The sequence below is a fragment of the Scyliorhinus torazame genome, chromosome 8 (assembly GCF_047496885.1).
Source record: "Scyliorhinus torazame isolate Kashiwa2021f chromosome 8, sScyTor2.1, whole genome shotgun sequence".
Lineage (NCBI taxonomy): Eukaryota > Metazoa > Chordata > Chondrichthyes > Carcharhiniformes > Scyliorhinidae > Scyliorhinus > Scyliorhinus torazame.
In genome coordinates, this window is record NC_092714.1 from 126,481,306 (window position 1) to 126,507,631 (window position 26,326).

Below are 26,326 nucleotides of genomic sequence, written 5' to 3' on the forward strand. Positions count from 1 at the left end.
GGTTTGTCTTCCCAAATCTGAGACTGATGTAAGCTGATGAGGCAAGTACGACACCCAGCACACATTATGCCTCGAGTTCTCAGCATGGTGCAGTCTGACTGGAGAGAACCTCCAGCATTCACAAGATGGTTCGCTGCAGATACAATGCCTGAAATACAAGACAGACATGCTATAACAGTAATTGTGAAATAATAACAGAAAATGATGAAAATACGCAGAAGATCTGGCAATGTCAATAGAGAGGTAAACTGTATTGTGCCTTTTGTGACTGTGCTTGTAATTATGTGACCAATTCCTGAATCACTTTAATCAGAATGGCTTTTGGAGGATTAAAGCTAGCTAGCAAGCTTGCCTTCCAGCTGAGAGACTAAATTGATGTGTACCTACTTAGCAATAAATATGGGGTTTAAAAAAAGAACTCTACCTCTTCACAATAAAGGAGCACTTGCTAATCTTGAATTCCTGTAGCATGGAAGTGCTTTCAACAGCTGTAAGAGATTGGGGAGGTTATACAGTGGCAAAGAGAAGGCATTGGGTTCAGGAACTATAGCATTGGCTTTTAAATAGATTTGTTTTATTTCAAAATCTATATTTGTACAGATGCACCTTCATGTTTTATTTATTACAATTTGCGGCAGTGCTTGTTGTCTAAGCATCTGACTATTTTCCAATAATGCCTTCAGATGATGCACTGCTGCACCAGGTCTCCATGAGGATTCTGATTGCTCTGTACATTTCCTCTATTCCCAGGCAGTACCCTGCGCATTGAACAACCTTAATTAGAGGGCTTGTTATCTTCAGAAATCTTTAAATGCAGTGAAGACAAGCCAAAGCGTGCCATAGCACATATTAACTGGCTGTCTAAGTTAGCAACATGATTTCCTTCACTAATAAAAAATGTTCCAGTGAGTTGCATAAGACTGAGCTGAAGCCATTCCAGATTTTCGTACATTGATTTTAAACAATTGAGTTTGATTGGATTTTTTGAAATTCAGAAGCAGCTGAATGGGCACGGCCTCAAACAAGGAGCTTTCGCAACAGAGCCTTAGCAACAGGAAGCTATCATATTTTCTTTTTCTAATGTTTATTCAAATTTTTCCAACAAAATTTTTATAACAAACAAACCCCCCCACAACAAAAAGAAGAAAGAACACAAACATCACAATTAAAAAGAATAAACTACTGATACATTGGGTTTCTCCCACATATATATTAACCCCCCCCATATAACATTCAAAAGTACCCTTGGGGAAACCCCCCCCCCGACAGAGACAACCCCCCCCCCCTCGGGTTGCTGCTGCTGACCTCCTCCTAGCGCTCCGCGAGATAGTCTAGGAACGGTTGCCACCGCCTGAAGAACCCCTGCACAGACCCTCTCAAGGCAAACTTTACCCTCTCCAACTTAATGAACCCTGCCATGTCATTTATCCAGGTTTCCACACTGGGGGGCTTCGCGTCCTTCCATAATAGCAAGATCCTCCGCTGGGCTACCAGGGACGCAAAGGCCAGGACACCGGCCTCTTTCGCCTCCTGAACTCCCGGCTTGTCCGTTACCCCAAATTGTGCCAACCCCCAACTCGGCTTGACCTGGACTTTCACCACCTTGGACATAGTCCTCGCGAAACCCCTCCAAAACCCATCCAGTGCCGGGCACGACCAGAATATGTGGATGTGATTCGCCAGGCTTCCCGAACATCTCCCACATCTGTCCTCCACCCCAAAGAACCTACTCAACCTCGCCCCTGTCATATGCGCTCTGTGAGTAACCTTGAATTGTATTAGGCTGAGCCTGGCGCAAGAGGAAGAGGAGTTAACCCTACTCAGGGCGTCAGCCCACAGACCCTCATCAAGCTCCTCCTCCCACTTGCCCTTTAGCTCCTCTACCGAAACCACCTCCTCTACTTTCATCTCTTGATAGATCGCCGAAACCTTGCCTTCTCCGACCCATACACCCGAAATCGCCCTGTCTTGAATCCTCTGTGCCGGGAGCAACGGGAATTCCCTCACCTGCCGCCTCACAAACGCCCTCACTTGCATATACCTGAACGCATTTCCCGGGGGTAACCCAAACTTCTCCACGCCCCTAGGCTCGCAAACGTCCCATCTATAAACAGGTCCCCCATTCTTCTGATCCCTGCCCGATGCCAGCTCCGAAAGCCCCATCCATCGTTCCCGGGACGAACCGATGGTTCTCCCTAATCGGGGACCAAACCGAGGCTCCCACCTCGCCCCCATGCTGTCTCCACTGCCCCCAGATCTTCAATGTTGCCGCCACCACCGGACTCGTGGTGTACCTTGTCGGCGAGAGCGGCAGCGGTGCCGTCACCAGCGCCCTCAGGCTCGTGCCCCTGCAGGACGCCATCTCCAACCTCTTCCACGCCGCCCCCTCTCCCTCTATTACCCACTTACGGATCATCGCCACGTTGGCTGCCCAATAGTAGCCGCACAGATTCGGCAGCGCCAGCCTTCCCTGTCCCTGCTACGCTCCAGAAACACCCTCTTTACCCTCGGGATCTTATTTGCCCACACGAAACCCATGATGTTCCTACCTACCCGTTTAAAAAAGGCTTTGGTAATCATAATGGGAAAGCACTGGAACACAAAGAGAAACCTCGGGAGGACCATCATTTTAACCGACTGTACCCTGCCCGCTAGCGAGAGTGGCAGCACATCCCATCTTTTGAAATCCTCCTCCATCTGCTCCACCAACTGCGTCAAATTGAGCTTGTGCAGGGCCCCCCAGCTCCCAGCCACCTGGATCCCCAAGTACCGAAAGCTCCTTTCCGCCCTCTTCAATGGTAGGTCGTCTATCCCCCTTCCCTGGTCCCCTGGATGCACCACAAAGAGCTCACTTTTCCCTATGTTGAGCTTATAGCCCGAGAAGTCCCCCAACTCCCTTAGGATCCGCATGACCTCCACCATCCCCTCCACTGGATCTGCCACATACAGCAACAGGTCGTCCGCATACAGCGACACCCGATGCTCCACTCCCCCTCGGACCGACTCCCTTAGTGCCATGGCCAAAGGCTCGATTGCCAATGCAAACAACAAGGGGGACAGGGGGCACCCCTGCCTCGACCCTCGGTACAGCTGAAAGTACTCCGACCTCCGCCGATTCGTTGCCACACTCGCCACCGGGGCTCTATATAGGAGCCTGACCCAACTGATAAACTCCTCCCCGAACCCAAACCTTCGCAACACTTCCCAAAGATACTCCCACTCCACCCGGTCGAAGGCCTTCTCCACGTCCATAGCTGCCACTACCTCCGCCTCTCCCTCCACCGATGGCATCATAATCACGTTGAGGAGCCTCCGCACATTAGTGTTTAGCTGCCTGCCCTTTACAAATCCCATCTGGTCCTCATGAATCACCCCAGGGACACAGTCCTCAATTCTTGTAGCCAGCACTTTTGCCAGCAACTTAGCATCCACATTGAGGAGCGAGATCGGTCTATACGACCCACATTGCAGTGGGTCCTTCTCCCGCTTCAGAATCAGCGAGATCAGCGCCCCAGACATTGTCGGGGGCAGGGTTACCCCCCCTCCCTTTCCTCATTGAAAGTCCTCACTAACAACTGGCCTAGCAGGTCCACATATTTCCTATAAAACTCGACCGGGAACCCATCTGGCCCCGGGGCCTTCCCCGCCTGCATGTTCCCCAATCCTTTAACCAGCTCCTCCAACCCAATTGGCGCCCCTAAACCAGCCACCTCCTGTTTCTCCACCCTCGGAAACCTCAGTTGATCCAAAAATCGTCGCATCCCCTCTTCCCCCGCTGGGGGCTCAGATCTTTACAGCTCCTCATAGAAGTCCTTATATAGCTCATTTACTCTCTCCGCACCGTATTCCCCCTGCTATCCTTAACTCCACCTATCTCCCTCGCTGCCGCCCTCTTACGGAGCTGGTGTGCCAGCATCCGGCTCGCCTTCTCCCCATACTCGTACGTCGCCCCCCTGTGCTTTCCTCTACTGTGCCTCTGCTTTCCCTGTGGTCAACAGGTCAAACTCCGTCTGGAGGCTTAGCCGCTCCCTAAGTAGCCCCTCCTCGGGGGCCTCTGCATATCTCCTGTCCACCCTTAAGATCTCCCCCGCCAACCTCTCCCTCTCCCTACCCTCTCTCTTCTCCCTGTGGGCCCTAATGGAGATTAACTCTCCACTGACCACCGCCTTCAGCGCCTCCCAGACTACCTCCACCTGCACCTCTCCGTTATCATTGGCCACCAAGTATCTCTCAATGCACCCTCCCGCACACCTCCTCATCCGCCAACAGTCCCACATCAAGGCGCCACAGCGGTCGCTGGTCCCTCTCCTCTCCTAACTCCAGCTCCACCCAGTGCGGGGCGTGGTCTGAGATGGCTATGGCCGAATACTCCGTTCCCTCCACTTTCGGGATTAGCGCCCTACTCAAAATTTAAAAATCTATCCGGGAGTAGGCTCTATGTACATGGGAAAAGAATGAGAATTCCCTGGCCAGGGGCCTAGCAAACCTCCATGGATCCACTCCCCCCATCTGGTCCATAAACCCCCTAAGCACCTTGGCCGCAGCCGGCCTCTTATCCGTCTTGGATCTGGAGCGATCTAATGCTGGATCCAGCACCGTGTTGAAATCCCCCCCCATTATCAAGCTTCCTGCCTCCAGGTCCGGCATCATCCCAGTTCGGGGCATATACGTTTACCAGTACCACCCACACCCCCTGCAACCTACCGCTCACCATCACAGATCGACCTCCATTATCCACTACAATATTCTTGGCCTCAAACGACACCCGCTTCCCCACTAGTATTGCAACCCCTCAGTTCTTCGCATCCAGCCCCGAATGGAATACCTGTCCTACCCATCCCTTTCTCAACCTGACCTCGTCTGCCACCTTCAAATGTGTCTCCTGAAGCATGACCACGTCTGCCTTCAGTCCCTTTTAAGTGCACGAACACTTGGGCCCTCTTAACCGGCCCATTCAGGCCCCTCACATTTCAAGTTATCAGCCGGATTGGGGGGCTGCTCACCCCCCTCCCTGCCGACTAGCCATCTCCTTTTCTAGGCCAGTCACGTGCCCGCGCCTCCCGCACCCTCCAGTCCCCCCAGACTGCGGACCCCCAGCCCGACCACCTCTCCTATTTCCAGTTCCCCATTGGCCAATGCAGCAGCAACCCTATCCCTCCCCCTCCCCCCGCTAGATCCATACCTAGCTCTTTTGCTCCCCCCATAACACTGCCGTAAGTCAGCTGACTCCTGCTGACCCCGGCCTCTCCCGCCTTCCCATCGACCCCCCCAGTGTGGGAATTCCCCCTCCTCTTCAGTCAGTGTGCGCTCCTCCGACCCCCACCGCCGTCCTTCCCTTGCGCAGGAAAAAGCCCGCGCTTTCCTGAGCTGGCCCCGCCCCCTCTGGCGCAGCTCCTTTTGCGGCCTTATCTCAATTCCCCCATCCCCGGGCCTCCCCTCCCTCCAACACCGGCGCCCACACTCTCCCACAGCCTCCCCATCAAATCCCTTCACCCATCCCCATCCAGCACCCAACCAAGCGAACATTCCCTACACGTAGTTAAAACCACATATACAGCAGACAACCCCCCCACAGCCACAGACCCTCAATTTGAGTCCAACTTTTCAGTCTGTATAAAGCTCCAAGCCTCCTCGGGCGTTTCAAAATAGTGGTGCCGATCTTGGAATGTGACCCACAATCGCGCTGGCTGCAGCATACCGAACTTCACCCCCTTCCGATGGAGAACCGCCTTGGCCCGATTAAAGCCAGCTCTCTTCTTGGCCACCTCTGCACTCCAGTCCTGGTAGATTCGGATCTCCGTGTTCTCCCACCTGCTGCTCCGCTCTTTTTTGGCCCATCTCAGGACACACTCTCTATCCATAAAGCGGTGAAACCTCACCATTACGGCCCTTGGCGGCTCGTTGGCCTTGGGTCTCCTTGCCAGGACCCGATGAGCCCCATCTAGCTCCAGAGGCCTCGGGAAGGCTCCTGCGCCCATCAGCGAATTGAGCATCGTGCTCACATATGCCCCGGTATCGTGCCCCTCAACTCCTTTAGGGAGACCCAGAATCCGAAGATTCTTCCTCCTCGACCTATTCTCCAGGTCCTCAAATCTTTCCGCCCACCTCTTGTGCAGCGCCTCGTGTGCCTCCACCTTCACCGCCAGGCCCAAGATCTCATCCTCGTTCTCCGAGGCTTTTTGTCACACCTCCTGGATTGCCGCCCCCTGGGCCCTATGGGTCTCCACTAGCTTCTCAATCGCCGCCTTCATTGGCGCCAGCATTTCTGTCTTCAGCTCCTCAAAGCAGCGTCTAAGAAACTCCTGCTACTCCTGCGACCATTGCGCCCATGCTGCTTGGTCTCCACCCGCCGCCATCTTGCTTTTTCTCCCTCTCACTTTTCGCTGCTCCAAGATCCCTTTTTTCACCGCTCCACTCCTGGTCCAATCCATACACTGTTGGGGGGAGCTTGCTGTCACCTTCCCACACTGGAAGCCGTCGAACAAGCGCCGTTGGGGCCCCTCTAGAGAGCCCTAAAGTCCGTTCCCGGCGGGAGCTGCCGAACGTGCGACCTATTCAGGCATGGCCGCAACCGGAAGTCCATATTTTCTTTTTCAAAGATGAATCCTATTCAGAATAGTCCCGAACTCCTTCAATATCCAGAAGCCTCAACTTTATTAATTCAAAATATGTTTTTAAAACCTCTTTTATCATTTCCTTGGTAATCTTCCAGATAAATTGTGATTTTTTTTTTTTTTTTTGGGCACAATCTGGATTCGTTGGGATTTAATTTTACTTATTCAGGCTTTCACTTTTTGTTTGAGGAGAAAAAATACTCGAATCTGGTGTTTTACATTGTGACTCTAATGACAAATGACTACAAATGACTCTAATTTTCCTGTGTCGTCAGAATTTCACAGGTATTTGTGCAGTGTCATGGTTGCACACTCAAAATAAGTCAAGTGGGTTGTGCATTAATTGGTCTTCCTATCCTATTCCCCCCCCCCCCCCCTCCCTCAATGATATACAGCGAATGAGAAGTGCTACGAGTAAAGCACAGGACAGAATAACAAATTACTTATCTTGTGCCAGGATATATTTGGAACACAGAATGTGCCCCAAATGTATTTTTGCAATAAGTAAATTTAATCTTAGCCCTGCGAGTTAATTGCTGTACTCCTGCTGTTCTTAAGCATTAATAAACAGTTACCCATTCGTGTGTTGATTAATTGCTGAAGGATTTCGGTTAAAGGTTGTGCCAACTATGCACCTCCCAAAAGCTCCCAACATAACAGGCATTTTCAAAATAGCGAACCAATTTTAAAAAGTGTTTATTTTGCACAAAAGGCAGGGCATGATTGTACAGTGGGTTACGGCAATATTGGCCCTTTTGGCATCTCTTTCAAATTCAGTCCAATCTAATTTGTAACTGAAGTCTCTTCCATGAAAACTATCTTCAGCAATGTCAAACTAGAGGTTATATGCGTAAAATGTTATGCTCAGAAACGGATCATTTGGCATGCCAATCCCATTCAGCTTAACCCCATCCCCCTGGCCACTTCATGATTCTTTTAATAGTCCTCATTTAACTCAAACCACTATCTACTTCCCTTTTTTAAAAACTAACTTGCTGAATGGAATTTAAAATGGCATCATGTTGCAACTCCTGCCAAAATGTTCAAATTGAGTGATGTCATGCTGTTTTGTTAGGGCCTAATGCTCTAGATTGAATTGACAAACATTTGTGGAACCCCTAAGCAACATGTGACTGCTAGCACAGAGAGGCAAGCAGCAATAGTGGGTGAGAAACAGCTTGGAGAGAGGCAGACCCAGCGGGTTAGAGCAGCAGGGGAAGGGAGAGCAGCTTCAGAGTGAGAAACAGCTTGGAGAGAGGCAGACCCAGCGGGTTAGAGCAGCAGGGGGAAGAGAGAGCAGCTTCAGAGTGAGAAACAGCGTGGAGAGAGGCAGACCCAACGTGTGAAAGCAGCGGGGGAAGAGAGAGCAGCTTCAGAGTGAGGGACAGTTTGGAGGGAGACACAGCCAATTAACACGGTGGAGGGGGAGCTCACCATAAACAGAGGGAAAAGCAAAGAGTGGCATCAGAGAAAGGCAGGCCGTCCATTCCGGTGGCGCCGATGTGCCAAGCGGACGCACATCAGGTGGCTCTCCTCCCAAACAAATCCAACAGAGGGAAATTATCGAGAATTTTGGCTTAAAAAGCCCACAAAACCCAGCCAAAGGCGAGAGGCACACAAAAGGAATCTGACAATGGACATGGGACTAATGGCAGATGAGGGGGGGTGTCTAAGGGTGAGGGGGTGCATTGAAAAGTACTTGGAACTCAATGATAATGGGGAGGTCCAGGTGGGGGTGGTCTGGGAGGCGTTGAAGGCGGTGGTTAGAGGGGAGCTGATATCAATAAGGGCACATAAAGGGAAGCAGGAGAGTAAGGAACGGGAGCGGTTGCTGCAAGAACTTTTGAGGGTGGACAGACAATATGCGGAAGCACCGGAGGAGGGACTGGACAGGGAAAGGCAAAGGCTACATGTAGAATTTGACTTGCTGACTACGGGCACTGCAGAGGCACAATGGAGGAAGACACAGGGTGTACAGTACGAATATGGAGAGAAGGCGAGCAGGTTGCTGGCACACCAATTGAGGAAAAGGGGAGCAGCGAGGGAAATAGGGGGAGTGAGGGACGAGGAAGGAGAGATGGAGCGGGGAGCGGAGAGAGTGAATGGAGTGTTCAAGACATTTTATAAAAAATTATATGAAGCTCAACCCCCGGATGGGAGGGATAGAATGATGGGCTTCTTGGATCGGCTGGAATTTCCCAAGGTGGAAGAGCAGGAAAGGGTGGGACTGGGAGCACAGATCGAGGTAGAAGAAGTGGTGAAAGGAATTAGGAGCATGCAGGCGGGAAAGGCCCCGGGACCGGATGGATTCCAAGTCGAATTCTATAGAAAATATGTGGACTTGCTCGCCCCGGTATTGACGAGGACCTTTAATGAGGCAAAGGAAAGGGGACAACTGCCCCCGACTATGTCTGAAGCAACGATATCGCTTCTCTTAAAGAAGGAAAAGGACCCGCTACAATGCGGGTCCTATAGACCTATTTCCCTCCTAAATGTAGATGCCAAGATCCTGGCCTAGGTAATGGCAATAAGAATAGAGGAATGTGTCCCGGGGGTGGTCCACGAGGACCAAACTGGGTTTGTGAAGGGGAGACAGCTGAACACTAATATACGGAGGCTGTTAGGGGTAATGATGATGGCCCCACCAGAGGGGGAAACGGAGATAGTAGTGGCGATGGATGCCGAGAAAGCATTTGATAGAGTGGAGTGGGATTATTTGTGGGAGGTGTTGAGGAGATTTGGTTTTGGAGAGGGGTATGTTAGATGGGTGCAGCTGTTGTATAGGGCCCCGATGGTCACGAATGGACGGGGATCTGCATATTTTCGGCTCCATAGAGGGACAAGGCAGGGATGCCCTCTGTCCCCATTATTGTTTGCACTGGCGATTGAACCCCTGGCGATAGCGTTGAGGGGTTCCAAGAAGTGGAGGGGAGTACTTAGAGGAGGAGAAGAACACCGGGTATCTTTGTATGCGGACGATTTGTTACTATACGTGGCAGACCCGGCGGAGGGGATGCCAGAAATAATGCGGATACTTGGGGAGTTTGGGGATTTTTCAGGGTATAAATTGAACATGGGGAAAAGTGAGTTGTTTGTGGTGCATCCAGGGGAGCAGAGTAGAGAAATAGAGGACCTACCGTTGAGGAAGGTAACAAGGGACTTTCGTTACCTGGGGATCCAGATAGCCAAGAATTGGGGCACATTGCATCGGTTAAATTTAACGCGGTTGGTGGAACAAATGGAGGAGGATTTCAAGAGATGGGATATGGTATCCCTGTCACTGGCAGGGAGGGTGCAGGCGGTTAAGATGGTGGTCCTCCCGAGATTCCTCTTTGTGTTTCAGTGCCTCCCGGTGGTGATCACGAAGGCTTTTTTTAAAAGGATTGAAAAGAGCATTGTGGGTTTTGTGTGGGCCGGGAAGACCCCGAGAGTGAGGAAGGGATTCTTACAGCGTAGCAGGGATAGGGGGGGGGGGGGCTGGCACTACCGAGCCTAAGTGAGTATTATTGGGCCGCTAATATTTCAATGGTGAGTAAGTGGATGGGAGAGGAGGAGGGAGCGGCGTGGAAGAGATTAGAGAGGGCGTCCTGTAGGGGGACTAGCCTACAGGCTATGGTGACAGCCCCATTGCCGTTCTCACCGAGGAACTACACCACAAGCCCGGTTGTGGTGGCTACACTGAAGATTTGGGGACAGTGGAGACGGCATAAGGGAAAGACTGGAGCCTTGGGGGGGGTCCCCGATAAGAAACAACCATCGGTTTGCCCCGGGGGGAATGGATGGGGGATATGGAATGTGGCAAAGAGCAGGAATAACGCAACTGAAAGATCTGTTTGTGGATGGGAAGTTCGCGAGTCTGGGAGCGCTGACCGAGAAATATGGGTTGCCCCAAGGGAATGCATTCAGATATATGCAACTGAGGGCTTTTGCGAGGCAACAGGTGAGGGAATTCCCGCAGCTCCCGACACAAGAGGTGCAGGACAGAGTGATCTCAAAGACATGGGTGGGGGATGGTAAGGTGTCAGATATATATAGGGAAATGAGGGACGAAGGGGAGACTATGGTAGATGAACTAAAAGGGAAATGGGAAGAAGAGCTGGGGGAGGAGATCGAGGAGGGGCTGTGGGCAGATGCCCTAAGCAGGGTAAACTTGTCGTCCTCGTGTGCCAGGCTAAGCCTGATTCAGTTTAAGGTATTACACAGGGCGCATATGACTGGAGCACGGCTCAGTAAATTTTTTGGGGTGGAGGATAGGTGTGCGAGGTGCTCGAGAAGCCCAGCGAATCATACCCATATGTTTTGGTCATGCCCGGCACTACAGGGGTTTTGGATGGGGGTGACAAAGGTGCTTTCAAAAGTAGTGGGGGTCCGGGTCGAACCAAGCTGGGGGTTGGCTATATTTGGGGTTGCACAAGAGCCGGGAGTGCAGGAGGCGAGAGAGGCCGATGTTTTGGCCTTTGCGTCCCTAGTAGCCCGGCGCAGGATATTGCTAATGTGGAAAGAAGCCAAGCCCCCGGGGGTGGAGACCTGGATAAATGACATGGCGGGGTTTATAAAGCTAGAGCGGATTAAGTTCGTCCTAAGGGGGTCGGCTCAAGGGTTCACCAGGCGGTGTCAACCGTTCGTCGAATACCTCGCAGAAAGATAGATGGAATGGAAAAAAGAAGGCAGCAGCAGCAGCCCAGGGTCGGGGGGGTGGGGGTGGGGGGGGGGGGGGAGGAGGAACCAGAAGGACTCTCAGGGTTGTTAATATATACTGTATAATATATGTATAGGTCGTTGCGACAGATAATGATATATTGGACTGTTAAATTATATTTTTGGAGAGTGTTACTTGTGATAAGGCAGTTGCCAATTAGGGTTAGTTTTCATTTTTGTTATTTATTATTTATTCATTTTTTGTTTATAAAATAGGTCATTGTTATTTGTGTTGTTATAATATTGTGTAAAGGATGCACAATGTACTGTGTTGGTTGACCAAAAATTTTCAATAAAATATTTATTAAAAAAAAAGGAATCTGACTGGAAATAATAACAAATCAAAGGGACGGCGAGATACAAGGAGCAGCAGCGATGAAAAAGCGCAAGAGCGTAGTCGGGATGGAGGTTCAGGCGAACCTGGAAGGAGAAAAGCTGGCGAACCAAACAGCGGATCAGGAACGGGACGTGGCGACCATCATTTCCCCCCCCCCCACCGGGGAAAGAGTGGAGAAGCGTGCTGAAAAGGGAGCTAAAGGCCATAAAGGAAGCGATCAGGACAGAGCTCCACACGATGATGAAGGAGGTGCTGTCGGGGGCGACAGACAAAATACAGCGAACCATCGAAGGCCTGGGAAAGAAGGTGGAGGCACAGGAGAAAACGATCCTGGAGTTGGAGCAGGCCGCCTCGGATCAGAGCGACAGGATTGTAGCTCTGGAAACCCGAGGTGAGAAGGTTGGTAACGACCCAGGGGAGCCTAAGAGGGAAAGTGGAGGACCAAGAAAACAGGTCCAGACGGCAGAATGTTAAAATGGTGAGCCTGCCATAGAGGATAGAGGGCAGAGACCCAATGGGCTGCTTCATCCAAATGATGGGCAAGCTAGTTGGGAGGGAGGGATTTCCAACCCCCCAGAAATGGACAGGGCGCACAGGTCACTGCGGCCCAGGCCCAAAGCCGGGAGCAGCCCAGAGCGATTATCGCGAAGCTGCATCGCTTCCAGGACCGGGAAAAAATCCTAAAGTGGGCCTGGCAGACAAAATTGTGCACGTGTGAAGGGAAGAATATAAGGGTGTACCAGGACATTGGGGCGGACCTGGCAAAAACAAGGGCTGAGTTCAACAGAGCAAATTCAGCACTCTGGGGTGCGATTTAGGATATCATTCCCAGCCAGACTCTGGGTAGCATTCAAGGGAAAGGAAATGTATTTTAACACCCCAGTGGAGGCTGACGTGTTTGTTAAATCGAACAAATTGGGGGAGGGACAGTAATGAAAGCCACAGCGGCTGAAAAGAAAAGAAGAATCGGGACAAAGAGCAGAGGACAGATTGCAAACAGAGACAATAATATCATGAACTGTACACATTGGTTTTCTGTTTTCTGCAGGACGGTGCTGCCTCATTTTCGGGCTCGTTTCTTCTCTTAATGTGATGGGGGGGAGCGGAGCAAGGGAAGCGAGGGTGAGAAAAGCGGACAGGAGGGCGAGACGAGGGCTGGAAGGAGGAAGTGGGGGCTGGATTAGCTCAGTGGGCTACACAGCTGGTTTGTGATGCTGAACAAGGCCAGCAGCGCGGGTTCAATTCCCGTACCAGCTGGGAATTCTGAATTTGCCCTCTGCATACCAGAACAGGTGCCGGAATGTGGCGACTAGGGGCTTTTCACAGTAACTTCATTGCCGTGTCAGTGTAAGCCTACTTGTGACAATAAAGATGAGTTATTTATTTATTTAAAGCAGGACCAGAGCTGGGCAAGTACTGGGAGGGGAACCACCGTACAAGTGAGGGGGGTCAACATGGAAGGACAGGAAGAATGGAGAACCTTAATTTGGCGCACCTGTCAGGGGAGAGGGAGCGTCTGGCACAAAGGGGGTGGGAGTGCAGAACATAAGAGAAGGTTGAGGTACAGAAACAGAATGGACACAGGTCCCGACCGGCATGGAGTGAGACAAGGAACCAAGATGGTGCCGCAAAGAGCCACTCGGGAGGGCATCAGGGTGAAGGGTGACCCCGGAGTGCAGGGGCGCATCCACATGGCGTACACATAGCTGGTGGCCATGTTGGGAGCCCCCTGGACAAAGGGAAACCCCGGAGTGCTGGGGCCCGACCTTCTGGTGAGAGCGGCGACCGCAACCATTGTGGACGGCCTCCTAACAAATGGAAGCCCCGGAGTGCAGGGGCGCATCCACATGGTAAGCATGGGTGATCCTGCAGGACCGGAGGGTCAGAAACCCCCCACCAGGATTGTTACCTGGAATGTAAGGGGACTCAATGGCCCAGTGAAAAGATCCAGAGTCTTCGCCCATCTAAGAAGCCTAAAAGCAGACATAATCTACTTACAAGAGACGCACCTGAGGGAGAAGGACCAAATGCTGGTAAGGAAGGGCTGGGTGGGACAGACGTAACATTCATGTTACGGAATGAGGGCTAGGGGGGTAGCAATACTAATTAACAAGAGGACGAGGTTTACAGAAACCAAGACAGTTACGGACCAAGGGGGACGGTGGTGCTAATTGTGTTTCTCTTTATTTGGCTCTGAAGGTGGCGGCCAATATGGTCGCCTTCCTTAATTCTAATTACGTTTGCTCTAGAGTCGCCAGGTATCTCTCGATACCGCCACAAGGTTCAAAAGCAAATACTGATCAAAGACTCGATACACCAGTTAGTAAGTTCAAACTCAATGCTCATTTATTTACACACACAGTCAAATATACTCATGCACAAAACTCTACAAACTAAACTATCTCTACTGCTAAAAGCATATACTTAGCTTCGGGTGCCCACTCAGTCAGAGGAACAATGGCCGTTGTTCGGTTCTGAGGCTGTTGGGGTCGAACTGGTACGGAATAACAGCTAGGAGCGTCTGACTCGTAGCGTGCGTTGACCTTGGACTTACTTGTTCTGATGTTGCTGTTGGGCAGGTCTCTCCTTGGTGAGAGCCGGAGCCGCAAGAGAGCGATTCTCTCTTGGGAGATTCTTCTTATACCCAAAAGGGGCTTCGCGTGCTTTTGGGCGGGTCTTGAACTTGGCCCCAATTAATTGGGCCGTTTCCAAATCGTTCCTATCGATTTCCTCCAATAGAGGGGTGGGTGCCCTGATTGCTGGGCGTGTCCTAGGTGGCCGTTGGCCTGCTTTGTTCTGGTCTCCTCTGGCGCCGGGGTGTCTGTCTTGGTATTGTTTACTTAAATGTTACCTTTTTGTTCCCGGGATGGCTCATTAGTATGGAAATGGTTTGCAGTATCGGTCTTAGACAAACCTTGCACCTGCTTACTTTCTTAGTATTGTCCATTTTCCTGCAATCTTTGCAGAGTGTCCATTTTGTAATCGGGAAGTGGCCATCCCAGATGGCTACACACCCTCCTTGTGATCCTCAACGCGAAGCGTGAAGGATCACATTACTGCGTCGTCTTCGTTCTCTGACCAAGCGGGACACCCGTAAGCAGTTCATGGGCTCTACACTGCCCTATCCTATGAAACGCAATTCTTTTTTTTTTAAATAAATGTTTTATTAAAGATTTTCCAATGAACATTTTAACATAACAAAAATAGAAATACAGATAGTAATAAAAAATAACAATAAACATAGCCCAAAGCTGACAATGAAACTACTTACAACACAGATTTTTTTTTAAAAAGCAGAACAAGGTGGGTTTTGTCTCCATGCCCAACTCACATTATATCAACAGTACCCCCCCCACCTGAACCCCCCTCCCCCCCAGGATGTTGCTGCTGACACTTACTGCTCCCCATGAAAGTCAAGGAAATGTTGCCACCGCCAGGAGAACCCTATCAAGGACCCTCTCAAGGCAAACTTTATTTGCTCCAGGCTGAGGAACCCTGCCATGTCGCTAACACTCCACACTCTGGGGTTTCGAGTCCCTCCACATTAACAGAATGCGTCTCCGGGCTACCAGGGAGGCAAAGGCCAGTACCTCGGCCTCTTTCGCTTCCTGCACTCCCGGATCCTCCGCCACCCTGCTGGGCTCGCCTTCACCCGAGCGTCCAAAACCCTAGACATCACCCTTGCAAACCCCTGCCAGAATTCTTTAAGCGCCGGGCATGCCCAAAACATATGGGCATGATTCGCCGGACTCCCCGCACACCTCGGGCACCTGTCCTCCACCCCAGAAAACCTACTCATTCTTGCCGCCGTTATATGCGCCCGATGCACCACCTTAAACTGGATTAATCTGAGCCTGGCACGTGATGAGGAGGAATTCCCCCTGACCAGGGCAACGGCCCACAGGCCCTCATCCAGCTCCTCGCCCAGCTTCTCCTTCCACTTATCCTTCAACTCCCCCACTGAGGCTTCCTCTAGCTCCTGCAGCTCCTGATATATGTCCGACACCCTCCCCTCCCCTACCCAGACGCCAGACACCACCCTATCCTGGATCCTACGTGGGGGCAGCCGCAGGAATGTGCCCACCTGTTTTCTAAGGAAGTCCCGAACCTGAAGGTACCTGAACGCATTCCCTGGGGGCAGGCCGAACCTCACCTCCAGCGCCTGCATGCTGGGGAAAACCCCGTCTATAAACAGGTCCCCCATCCTCCTAATACCTGCCCTATACCAGCCTTGGTACTCCCCATCCAACCTACCCGGAGCAAATCTGTGGTTATTCCGTATCGGGGTCCACACCGAGGCCCCCTCCTCTCCCCTGTGTCTCCTCCACTGCCCCCAGATCCTCAGTGCCGCCGTCACCACCAGACTAGTGGTGTACCGTGCCGGCAAGAACGGCAGCGGAGCCGTAACAAGTGACCCCAGACTGGTGCCTCTACACGACGCTCCTCCATCATCCATTTCCTGATCATGGCCACATTGGCCGCCCAGTAACAACCGCAGAGCCAGTTCCCCCCCCCCCCCCCCTTGCAGGGCATTCCAGTTCCTGGCCACTTGTATCTCCAAGTACCAAAAGCTCTTCTCCACTATCCTGAGCGGGAGCTCCCTCAGTCTCTCCTCCTGGCCCCGACCATGGACCACGAACAGCTCACTCTTCCCCACGTTCAACTTGTACCCCGAGAACCTCTCGAAGTCCCCCAGGATCCGCATGACCTCCCCCATCCTCTCTAACGGGTCCGAAACATACAACAGCAGGTCATCCGCGTAGAGGGAGACCCGGTGCTCCTCCCCTCCGCGCACCAGCCCCCTCCAATCCCCCGAAGTCCTGAGCGCAATGGCCAACGGCTCGATTGCCAGGGCAAACAGCAACGGGGACAGGGGACACCCCTGTCTCGTCCCCCGATGCAGCCTGAAATACCCCGACCTTAGCCGGTTTGTGGACACACTCGCTATAGGGGCCTGATACAGCAGCTTGACCCACCCTATAAATCCCTCCCCGAATCCAAACCTGCCTAGCGCCTCCCACAGATACTCCCACTCCACCCTGTCAAAGGCCTTCTCCGCGTCCATCGCAGCCCCCCCCCCCCCTCCCTCCGAGGGCATCATGATAATATTCAGGAGCCTCCTCATGTTCGTGTTCAGCTGCCTGCCCTTAACAAAACCCGTCTGGTCCTCCCCAATCACCCCCGGGACACAGTCCTCTATTCTGGTGGCCAGAAGTTTTGCCAACAGCTTGGCATCCACGTTCAGCAGCGATATGGGCCTGTAGGACACTGAAGCGGATCCTTCTCCTTCTTCAGGATAAGCGAGATCAATGCCTGCGACATTGTCGGAGGGAGTGCCCCGTTCTCCTTTGCCTCATTGAAGGTTCTCATCAGGAGCGGGCTCAGCAGCTCCGAGAACTTATAAAATTCTACGGGTAAGCCGTCCGGGCCCGGGGCCTTGCCCGTCTGCATGCCTGCCAGCCCCCTGACTACCTCCTCCAACTTAATCGGGGCCCCCAGTCCCTCCACCTGCTCTGCTTCCACCCTTGGGAACCTCAACCGGTCCATGAACCGCCTCATCCCTTCCCCCTCAGCACCATGTTGCCTTCTCTATCCCGCACTCCCCCAATCTCTCTGGCCGCCTCCCTCCTGCGCAGCTGGTGCACCAGCATCCTACTCGCCTTCTCCCCATACTCATAAACTGCCCCCTTTGCTTTCCTCAGCTGCGCCCCCGCCTTCCCCGTGGACAGCAAGTCAAACTCCGCCTGTAATTTCTGGCGCTCGCTCAACAGCCCCTCCTCTGGGCCTCCGCGTACCTCCTATCTACCCTGAGTATCTCTCCCACCAGTCTCTCCCTCTCCGCCCTCTCCTCTCTATGGGACCTAATGGAGATGAACTCTCCCCTAATGACCGCCTTCAGAGCCTCCCAAACCACTGCCACCACCTCTCCTGTGTCATTCGCTCCCACATAATTCTCAATACTCCTCCTTATCCGCCCGCACACGTCTTCGTCCGCCAGCAGCCCCACATCCAGTCACCAGAGAGGGCGCTGACCCCGTTCCGCCCCCAGTCGCAGGTCCACCCAGTGCGGGGCATGGTCCGAGACCGCAATGGCCGAGTATTCTACCCCTCCACCCTCTGGATTAATGCCCTACTCAACACAAAGAAGTCTATGCGCGAATTGACTTTATGGACATGGGAGAAAAGGGAAAACTCCTTCGTCCTTGGCCGTGTAAACCTCCAGGGGTCCACTCCCCCCATCTGGCCCATGAACTCCCACAAGGCCCTGGCCGCCGCCGGCCTCTTTCCTGTTCTGGACTTGGAACAATCCAAGCTCGGATGCAAGACCGTATTAAAGTCCCCTCCCATAATCAGGTGACTTATCTCCAAGTCTGGGATCCTACCCAACACGCACCTCATAAAGTCCGCATCGTCCCAGTTCGGGGCATATACATTCACTAACACCACCCGGGCCCCCTGCAGCTTGCCACTCACCATTATATACCTGCCCCCCCTTGTCCGCCACGATGCTCCCCGCCTCAAATGCCACTCGTTTACTGACCAAATTGGCCACCCCTCTGGTCTTGGAGTCTAACCCCGAGTGAAACACCTGTCCCACCCATCCTTTCCTTAGCCTCGTCTGGTCCGCGAGCTTCAAGTGCGTCTCTTGCAACATGGCCACGACCGCCTTCAATCCCTTCAAATGCGAGAACACGTGGGACCACTTGACCGGCCCATTCAGGCCCCTCACGTTCCACGTGATCAGCCTGGTCAGGGGGTTGACCACCCCCCCATCCCTCCGACTAGCCATCTCCCTTTTTCAGCCAGCCGTGTGCCCCCGCCTCCCTCCTCCAGCTCTCCCCCGGCGGCCCCCCCTGCCTGACTCTCCATCCATACCCCTCACCTGGCTCCTCTTCAGTCAGCAAAGTAGCACCCCTTCCCCCGCAACCCCCCCCCATCCACTTAGCTCTGGCTTCCCCCCCCCCCCATTGTGCTTCCGTGAGTCAGCTCACCCATGCTGACCCCGGCCGCTTCCGCATACCAACCCTTAACTTGTTGCCTCCATTCCCCCCCCCCCCGCAGGCAAAGCGCCATCTGGGACCTCCCCGTGCGCCAGACAGCCTGTCCCAGGCGTTTCCCACCCCTTGGCACCGAACACCTGGAAAACAAAACACCTGGAAAACAAGCAAAACAAACAACAAAACCCCCAACGAAACTAGGGCAGACATGCCCATAAACTTATGCTTTACCCGCCGTCCTCCCCTCGGTCCCTCCCCACCCACACATTTCACCCCCATACAGCACTCCCTTAGTTCAGGTCCAGCTTCTCCTGCCTGATGAACGACCACGCCTCGTCAGGGGTATCAAAATAATGCTGCCTGTCCTGGTATGTTACCCACAGTCTCGCCGGGTGCAGGAGCCCAAACTTCACCCCTTTACCGTGGAGGACCGCCTTCGCCCGGTTAAAACCTGCTTGTCCGTGCTAAGCGTGGTCGGGTTAAACCAAAATTCGCCGACTGCGCTGATTTTGTTGGCGCGTTCACCTATTGTGAGCATTGCGGGGGCTCTTGCAGACTTTGCCATTTTCCAGACACACTGGTTGACTGGATCAAATGAAAGGTGGTGGGAGTTCATGAAGTCTATTCCCAGAATGTGTTCTGCTGTGTGGGGCAGGTCAACTAAAACTACGGGGTGACTGGTTTCATTGGAGCCTGAACTATCTGCTCTGTGGGGGGTTGGGGCGCTTTTCTCTTTTGGGGCTTTCCCTGCGCACATGTTCCCTGAACGCATCTCTGCGCTGTTTCATTTAACTCTTCCCAATCAGGGCCGTCTTCCTCATCTAATTTTGCTCCAAAGGTTTCCTGGAATCCTTTTTGGACTGAAAGCTGAGATTACAGTTCTGCAATCTGCTTCCGGCACTTTGCGTAGTCTAGTGAGCTTTGTCTTTGCTCTGTGGTGGCATCATGGAGTGCTCTTAACGCTGCCTTCAGGTCACTGCACTGCCTCTGCAATGCTTCTACCTGCTTCTCGGTTTCTTCACGTACCAGGACTGCACGTTGCGTGTCCTGATAGGCCTTTTCGTACTGGGACTGGAAGCTGCTTAAGTGCGCCAGACAAGACTGGTGAGCCCACTTGGCATCATCCACCTCTCCGTCTTTTGCTGCCAACTTCCTCCTCAACCCAAGTTCTCTCTTTCTACCTCACTATCATCGACCTTAATCATTCGATGTATGCCTTCTATCTCTTTCCGGAGCATCCTAACGACCTCCTCCTCGCAACTGTGCCAAGCAGGACACGACTGCTAGCGGCTTGCGAGCTTTCCCTAAGCTCTTCTTGTGGATCTCGCTCAGGTTCTCCCACCAAGTATGTCCTATACTCCCGGGACCTGTTTCCTTGTTGTTACAGAATTCGCTCCAAAGGGGCCATCCCTTCCCTTTGAGGTACTTCCTGATTTCTTCCCCCCCATACGTGACACTGTCCTCCTCTACTGCTGCTGGTCGCTGCGACCACAAATTCCTCTGGGTTCATGAGGCCCTGCATTGCCATCTTTCTTCTCTGAATGCTTCTTTTAAATTTGGAACAGGGGAGCTAAGGCGGTGCTGTAAATACAGGTACGGCTTTCGCTAATTTCCGAAATATAAACTCCCGACAAAAAAATCTATCAGTTTACCTTATAGCCCTGTTAGTTACGCATGCATACACACACTTCCGAATTATGAGGATTGGTCAGAACTGCTTGAACACTTGTGGTTTTCTGTTCCCAATTGGATCTCTAATTCAAATTTTTGTGATCTCCCGGAGTGGTTAAGCCACTTCTAGTTCGGGTCCCGTCAGATGTCCCAGTAATATGTTGCTAACTTTTGGTTGGTTCACTTGGATCTGTTTTATAACCTTTGCTCTCGAGTCACCAGGTATCTTTATGATACCGCCACGAGGTTCAAGTTCGAGTAATGACCAATAACTCAATACACCGATTAGTAAGATTTAAATCAAAGCACATTTATTATACACAGTAATCGCTACTCATGCACAAATTCTACGTCTAAGCTACTCCTACGACTAACAGGCCTATACTTAACTTCGGGCTGGCCCACCAGGTCAGGGGAATAAATGGCCTTTCGTTCGGGTTCTGAGTCTGCGGGATTCGAAGTTGGTACGGATTGATAGCTAGGAGCGCCTATCTCGTAGCGAGCGTTGACTTAAGACTTACGATCTCTCGGCGGCAGTTGAACCGGTCACGGTCAATGTTGGTTCGCGTTGCTGGGTGACCCGGTCAAGAACGATTTGAACTTGGGGGCTTAACTTTATAGTCCCCAGGGGCTTCCCGCCTTTTGGGGCGGACCCTGTACCTGGTTCTAGGTGATTGGACTTTGTTCCAATCGCTTGGTTCGATTTCTCCAATACTGGAGCGGTTCCCTGATCGATGGGCGGTCTTGAGGTGCTCGTTCACCTCTTTTGTGTTGGCTCCTGCTGGCGCTGGGGAGTCTGGCTTAGTTTTGTTTGTCCCAAATGGTGCTATTGTTCCCGGGGATTGCTTATTAGTATGTAGATGGTCGCTACATTATTATGCAGATGGCTGCTAGTATCGATGCTGTCTGGCCTTTGCAGTGTTAAATACACAGCAAACTTGCACCTGCTGGTTTCTGCCTGTGTTGGCTGAATTTCCCTTCAGCCTTTGCCGTTCGCCATTTTAAATCGGGACTTGGCCAACTCGGGGGGCAACTTTATCTGCGTGCAGGACCCACTGACCGATCAAACCCCAGATCAGGGAAAATAACTGGCATGGCTAGGGAACTGGGAGCTTTCATGGAGCAGATGGGGGCAGTGGACCCATGGAGGTTCCTGCACCCGGGAGAAAAGGAATTCTCATACTATTCACAAGCGCACAAGGTGTACACCCGTATCGACTTTGTTGCAGTGGGGAAATCGGTGCTTCCAGGGATCACGGTAACGGACTAATCCACGATCGTTATCTCCGACCACGCTCCACACTATGTGGATGTGATGTTGGAGACAGGCCGTGCCCAGCGCCCCACATGGAGGCTTGACATGGACCTCCTGGCCAACAAGGCCTTCTGCCAAAAAACAACGCAGGCCATAGGCGATTACATTAGTAACAACCAAAACGGAGAGGTCTCACCCTCCATGTTTTGGGAGGCATTGAAAGCCGTGATTAGAGAAGAGATCATAGCCTACAAGGCAAGCAGAGATGGGGAAGAGAGGGTGGCCAGGCAACAACTGGTGGACTCCATTCTGGAAGTCGACAGAAAATACTCCGAGGCCCTGACCGTAGAGCTAGTGGCAAGGAAAAAGCTGCAAATGGACTTCAACCTGCTATCCACTAGGAAAGCAGCTTACCAACTTCACCAGACAAGGGGGACCTTCTACGAACATGGAGACAAGGCTTGCCGCCTATTGGCTCACCAGCTGAGAAAGCAGGCAGCCACGAGGGAAATAGTGCAGGTAAAGAATTGCAGAGGCAGACTGGTAACAGAACCACAGGAGGTCAATCGGGCATTTGAGAACTTCTACCAGAGACTTTACACCTCTGAGCCCCCCCAACGGGGACACGGGTGAAACAGTTCCTAGACGGATTGGAACTACCAATTGTGGGGGAAGACAGATGGGGGGGAGCTGGAAGCACCAACAGAGCTGGGAGAAATCATGGAGAGCATCAGCTCCATGCAGGTGGGGAAGGCAATGGGTCCCGACGGGTTCCTGGCGGATTTCTACAACACATTTGCACCAGTCCTGGCCCCACACCTAACGGACACGTTCGCGGACTCGCTGGCAAGGGACACCCTGCCCCCCCACACTAGCACAAGCCACAATTTCACTGATACCCAAAAACGATTAAGACCCGACGGAATATGGATCATGCAGACACATTTCACTGGTGAAGAGGGACGTGAAAATACTCTCAAAGGTCCTGGCCAAAAGGCTGGAGGGCTGTGTACCAGAGGTGGTCGCAGAGGACCAAACGTGCTTTGTCAAGGGTAGGCAGCTCACAGCGAACATCAGGCGCCCGCCCCCGGGGGAGAGGACACCAGAGGTGATCGTCTCCCTGGACGCAGAAAAGGCCTTCGACAGAGTGGAATGTAACTACCTCCTCGAGGTACTGGAACAGTTTGGGCTAGGAGCGGGGTTCACTGCCTGGGAGAGGCTCCTGTACAACACTCCCAAAGCGAGTGTCCGAACTAACATTTGCATTAGCTATGAGGAGCGGTTGAATAAACCCGGTTTGTTCTCACTGGAACAACGGAGGTTGAGGGGCGACCTCATAGAGGTCTACAAAATTATGAGGGGCATAGACAGAGTGGATAGTCAGAGGCTTTTTCCCAGGGTAGAGGGGTCAATTACTAGGGGGCATAGGTTTAAGGTGCGAGGGTCGAGGAGATGTACGAGGCAAGTTTTTTTTACACAGAGGGTAGTGGGTGCCTGGAACTCGCTGCTGGAGGAGGTGGTGGAAGCAGGGACGATAGTGACATTTTAAGGGGCGTCTTGACAAATACATGAATAGGATCGGAATAGAGGGATACAGACCCAGGAAGTGTAGAAGATTTTAGTTTAGACAGGCAGCATGGTTGGCACAGACGTGGATGGCCGAAGGGCCTGTTCCTGTGCTGTACTTTTCTTTGTTCTAACACCATCAGCTCTGAATACTTCCAGCTACAGAGAGGAACAAGACAGGGCTGCCCCCTGTCTCCACTCTTGTTCGCGCTAGCAATCGAACCCCTGGTGATAGCCCTGCGGGACTAAAAGCTGGAAGGGAATCCGGAGAAGAGACAGAGAGCACAGAGTTTCGCTCTATGCAGATGACCTGCTCCTTTATGTCTCGAAGCCACAGGAGGGACTGAAGGCAATACTGCAAATCCTGAAAGAGTTTGGAACCTTTTCGGGCTACAAACTTAACCTGGGCAAAAGTGAGACATTCCCAGTGAACCCAAACGGGGGAGGGGCGGAGCTTGAGGGGCTCCCGTTCAAAACGGCCCAGAACAGATTCCATTACCTGGGGATCCACATAGCCAGAGACTGGACACAGATCCACAAGTGGAACCTGACTAGCCTGGTGGAGGAAGTAAAAAAGGACCTTCAAAGGTGGGGCTCACTCCCACTCTCCCTGGCGCGAAGAGGGCAGACGACCAAGATGAACGTACTGCCGAGGTTCCTCTTCCTGTTGAGATCCATACTGACCTTCATCCCCAAGGCCTTTTTCCAAAACGTAGACCGTCTAATGGCGTTTGTGTGGGGAGGGGTAAGAACCCGAGAATTCCCAAACCAACACTGCAAAGAAAGAAAATCAAAGGGGGCTTGGCCTTACCGAACCTACAATACTACCATTGGGCAGCATTGGCAGAATGAGTGAGGGGATGGGTACATTAACCCAGCACAGATTGGGTACAAATGGAGGAGGCCTCCTGTAAAGGAACGGCCCTCCAGGCCCTGGCCACAGCAGCTCTCCCATCCCCCTCAACAAGATACACATTGAGCCCAGTGGTAGAGGCCATGCTGAAAATGTGGACCCAGCTGGGACAACACTGCGGGATAACTAAAGTGTCCCCCATGGCCTCCATCTGCGTAAATCACAGATTTCCACCCCCCCCCCGCCAGCCATGCTAGATACCACCTTCAAAGATGGAGGCGGGATGGGGGCACACTGATGGTGGGGGACTTCTACGTAGGGCACAGACTGGCGACACTGGACAAACTGACGAGGAAGTGGAAACTAGCAAAAGGACAGGAAATGGGACACCTCCAAATAAAACACTTCCTACGCAAAGAGACAGTAGAGTACCCCGGGGCCCCAGAAACCACACTACTAGAGGACCCGATAGGCACGAGCAGCAAGAAGGGGGAGCTTTGTGGGAAAGTTTAAAACAATGACTGGCCCGTCTCTGAGCTTCATGGGGACAGGAGGTCTACAGTTAAGGAATTTAAATTATTGATATCGATAAAAGAAGCTAAAAACATTTATAATCCAGTTTTTATTTTTTGGTGGATCCAGCAGGTCTTGAAAAAGGGCTATTAACTACATTAGATGTAAATTATTCATGCAAATCTCAGACTCAAAGGGTTGTTTTGCAGGTAAATCACACTTACATTTCTGTTTGGAACAACATAGGTACGTCACATTGCCATGGAGCTCGGCTGTAGGGAACTGTTCTTTTTTGTGTGTTTAATCCGGGTGTTTTCTCGCAAGAACAAGTAAGTCAGACTTCGAGCTGGAAGCAACCAAGTCTGTGTGTAAACCCTGAGATCAGAAGGCAAAGGAAAATAATTTGCCATGAGCTGTGTACAGCTGTGAACCAGAGGAATAGTGCCATTAGAAACCTGAGGTGTTTCTGATTTTTATGTTGCTGTTACAAGTGAGGTTCGGGCTTGAGTTTATAATCTTGAGAGACTGATAAGTAGCCACAGACTTTCTGCTGAGGTGAGTCATAATGGAAAAGAACGATTCAGTTGAGGATTTAGTGTAAGTATATGTGGTTGTGTTTTATGGTGCTCTTGATGTAAAGTATAAGTAATCACCAAAGACTGTTTATTTCGTAGTGTTTGCTTTACTTGACTCTTGTACAGGAAAATTAAATTGTTTTAAACCATGGAATCTTGTGGCTTAGTTATTTCCATAAATGACAAGGCTTTTGAATTTATCTTTAAAAGTCAACAGACTCAGTCTCCTATGGGGATCATTAAAATAATCTGAAAGAACTGGAAACATTTGAACCTCACTCAAGGGATTCAGATACCGGTCTTCAATCATAGATGTGGACTAATACATCATGTGGACTGACAGATCAAAGCTACTTTGATCGAAAAGCAGGTGGCGGGGGGGGAAGGTCAACTCATGCCAATTTAAAACAAGCAACTTTAACTCACTCCCAGTGAGTTCTCCCAGTGAGCCAGAGAAGACACAGCCAAAGTGAGACACAGCGAAGAGTGAGTTTGGGAATTTGAACCTAGGTGGGAATTCGGAGCTGGGTGGGGAGGAGGTGCTTTTTATCCTTGGTAAGTGACTGGTAAGTAGTGTTTCTTTTTATTTGTCTATTTATTTTTTCTTTCGTTTTTTGGAATTATAGTTGTCTCAGTTAACCTAAGGTTTGAGACATGGCAGGAGATCCAAGACCCGTGCCATGCTCCTCATGTGGGAGCTCAGGGACACGTCCACTGTCCCTGGTTCCTTCACGTGCAAGAAGTGTGTCCAGTTAGACTGCTTGACGGCTCTGGAGCGGCGGATGGACTCACTTTGGAGCATCTGCGATGCTGAGGACGTTGTGAATAGCACGTTTAGCGAGTTGGTCACACCACAGGTGAATGTCACTGAGGGAGATAGAAAATGGGTGACCAAAAGACAGAGCAAGAGTAGGAAGGCAATGCAGGTGTCCCCTGCGATCATCTCCCTGCAAAACAGATATACCGCTTTGGATACTGTTGAGGGAGATGGCTCACCAGGGGAAGGCAGCAGCAGCCAGGTTCATGGCACCGTGGCTGGCTCTGCTGTGCAGCAGGTTCAGAAGAAGAATGGCAGGGCTATAGTGATAGGGGACTCAATCATAAGGGGAATAGACAGGCGGTTCTGCGGACACAATCGAGACTCCAGGATGGTATGTTGCCTCCCTGGTGCAAGGGTCAAGGATGTCTCGGAGCAGCTGCAGGACATTCTGGGGGGGAGGGCGAACAGCCAGCTGTCGTGATGCAC

General features: G+C 51.9%; 1 protein-coding gene across 5 annotated transcripts in view; it reads left to right on the plus strand.

Annotated features, from left to right (window-relative positions):
- LOC140428098 (uncharacterized) overlaps positions 1-26,326 on the plus strand; it is a 135,484-nt gene that overhangs the window by 6,885 nt on the left and 102,273 nt on the right. Inside the window, exon 2 of one of the 5 annotated variants that reach the window (XM_072514146.1) lies at positions 11,629-12,040. The exons of 2 other annotated variants lie outside the window; for them this stretch is intronic. In XM_072514146.1, the coding sequence (XP_072370247.1) occupies positions 11,887-12,040 (154 nt within the window). In that variant the 5' untranslated portion in view covers positions 11,629-11,886. Of the gene's footprint in view, positions 1-11,628; positions 12,049-26,326 lie in introns of those variants that run through there. 2 more of the 5 variants (XM_072514150.1, XM_072514151.1) reach the window with 2 other exon arrangements.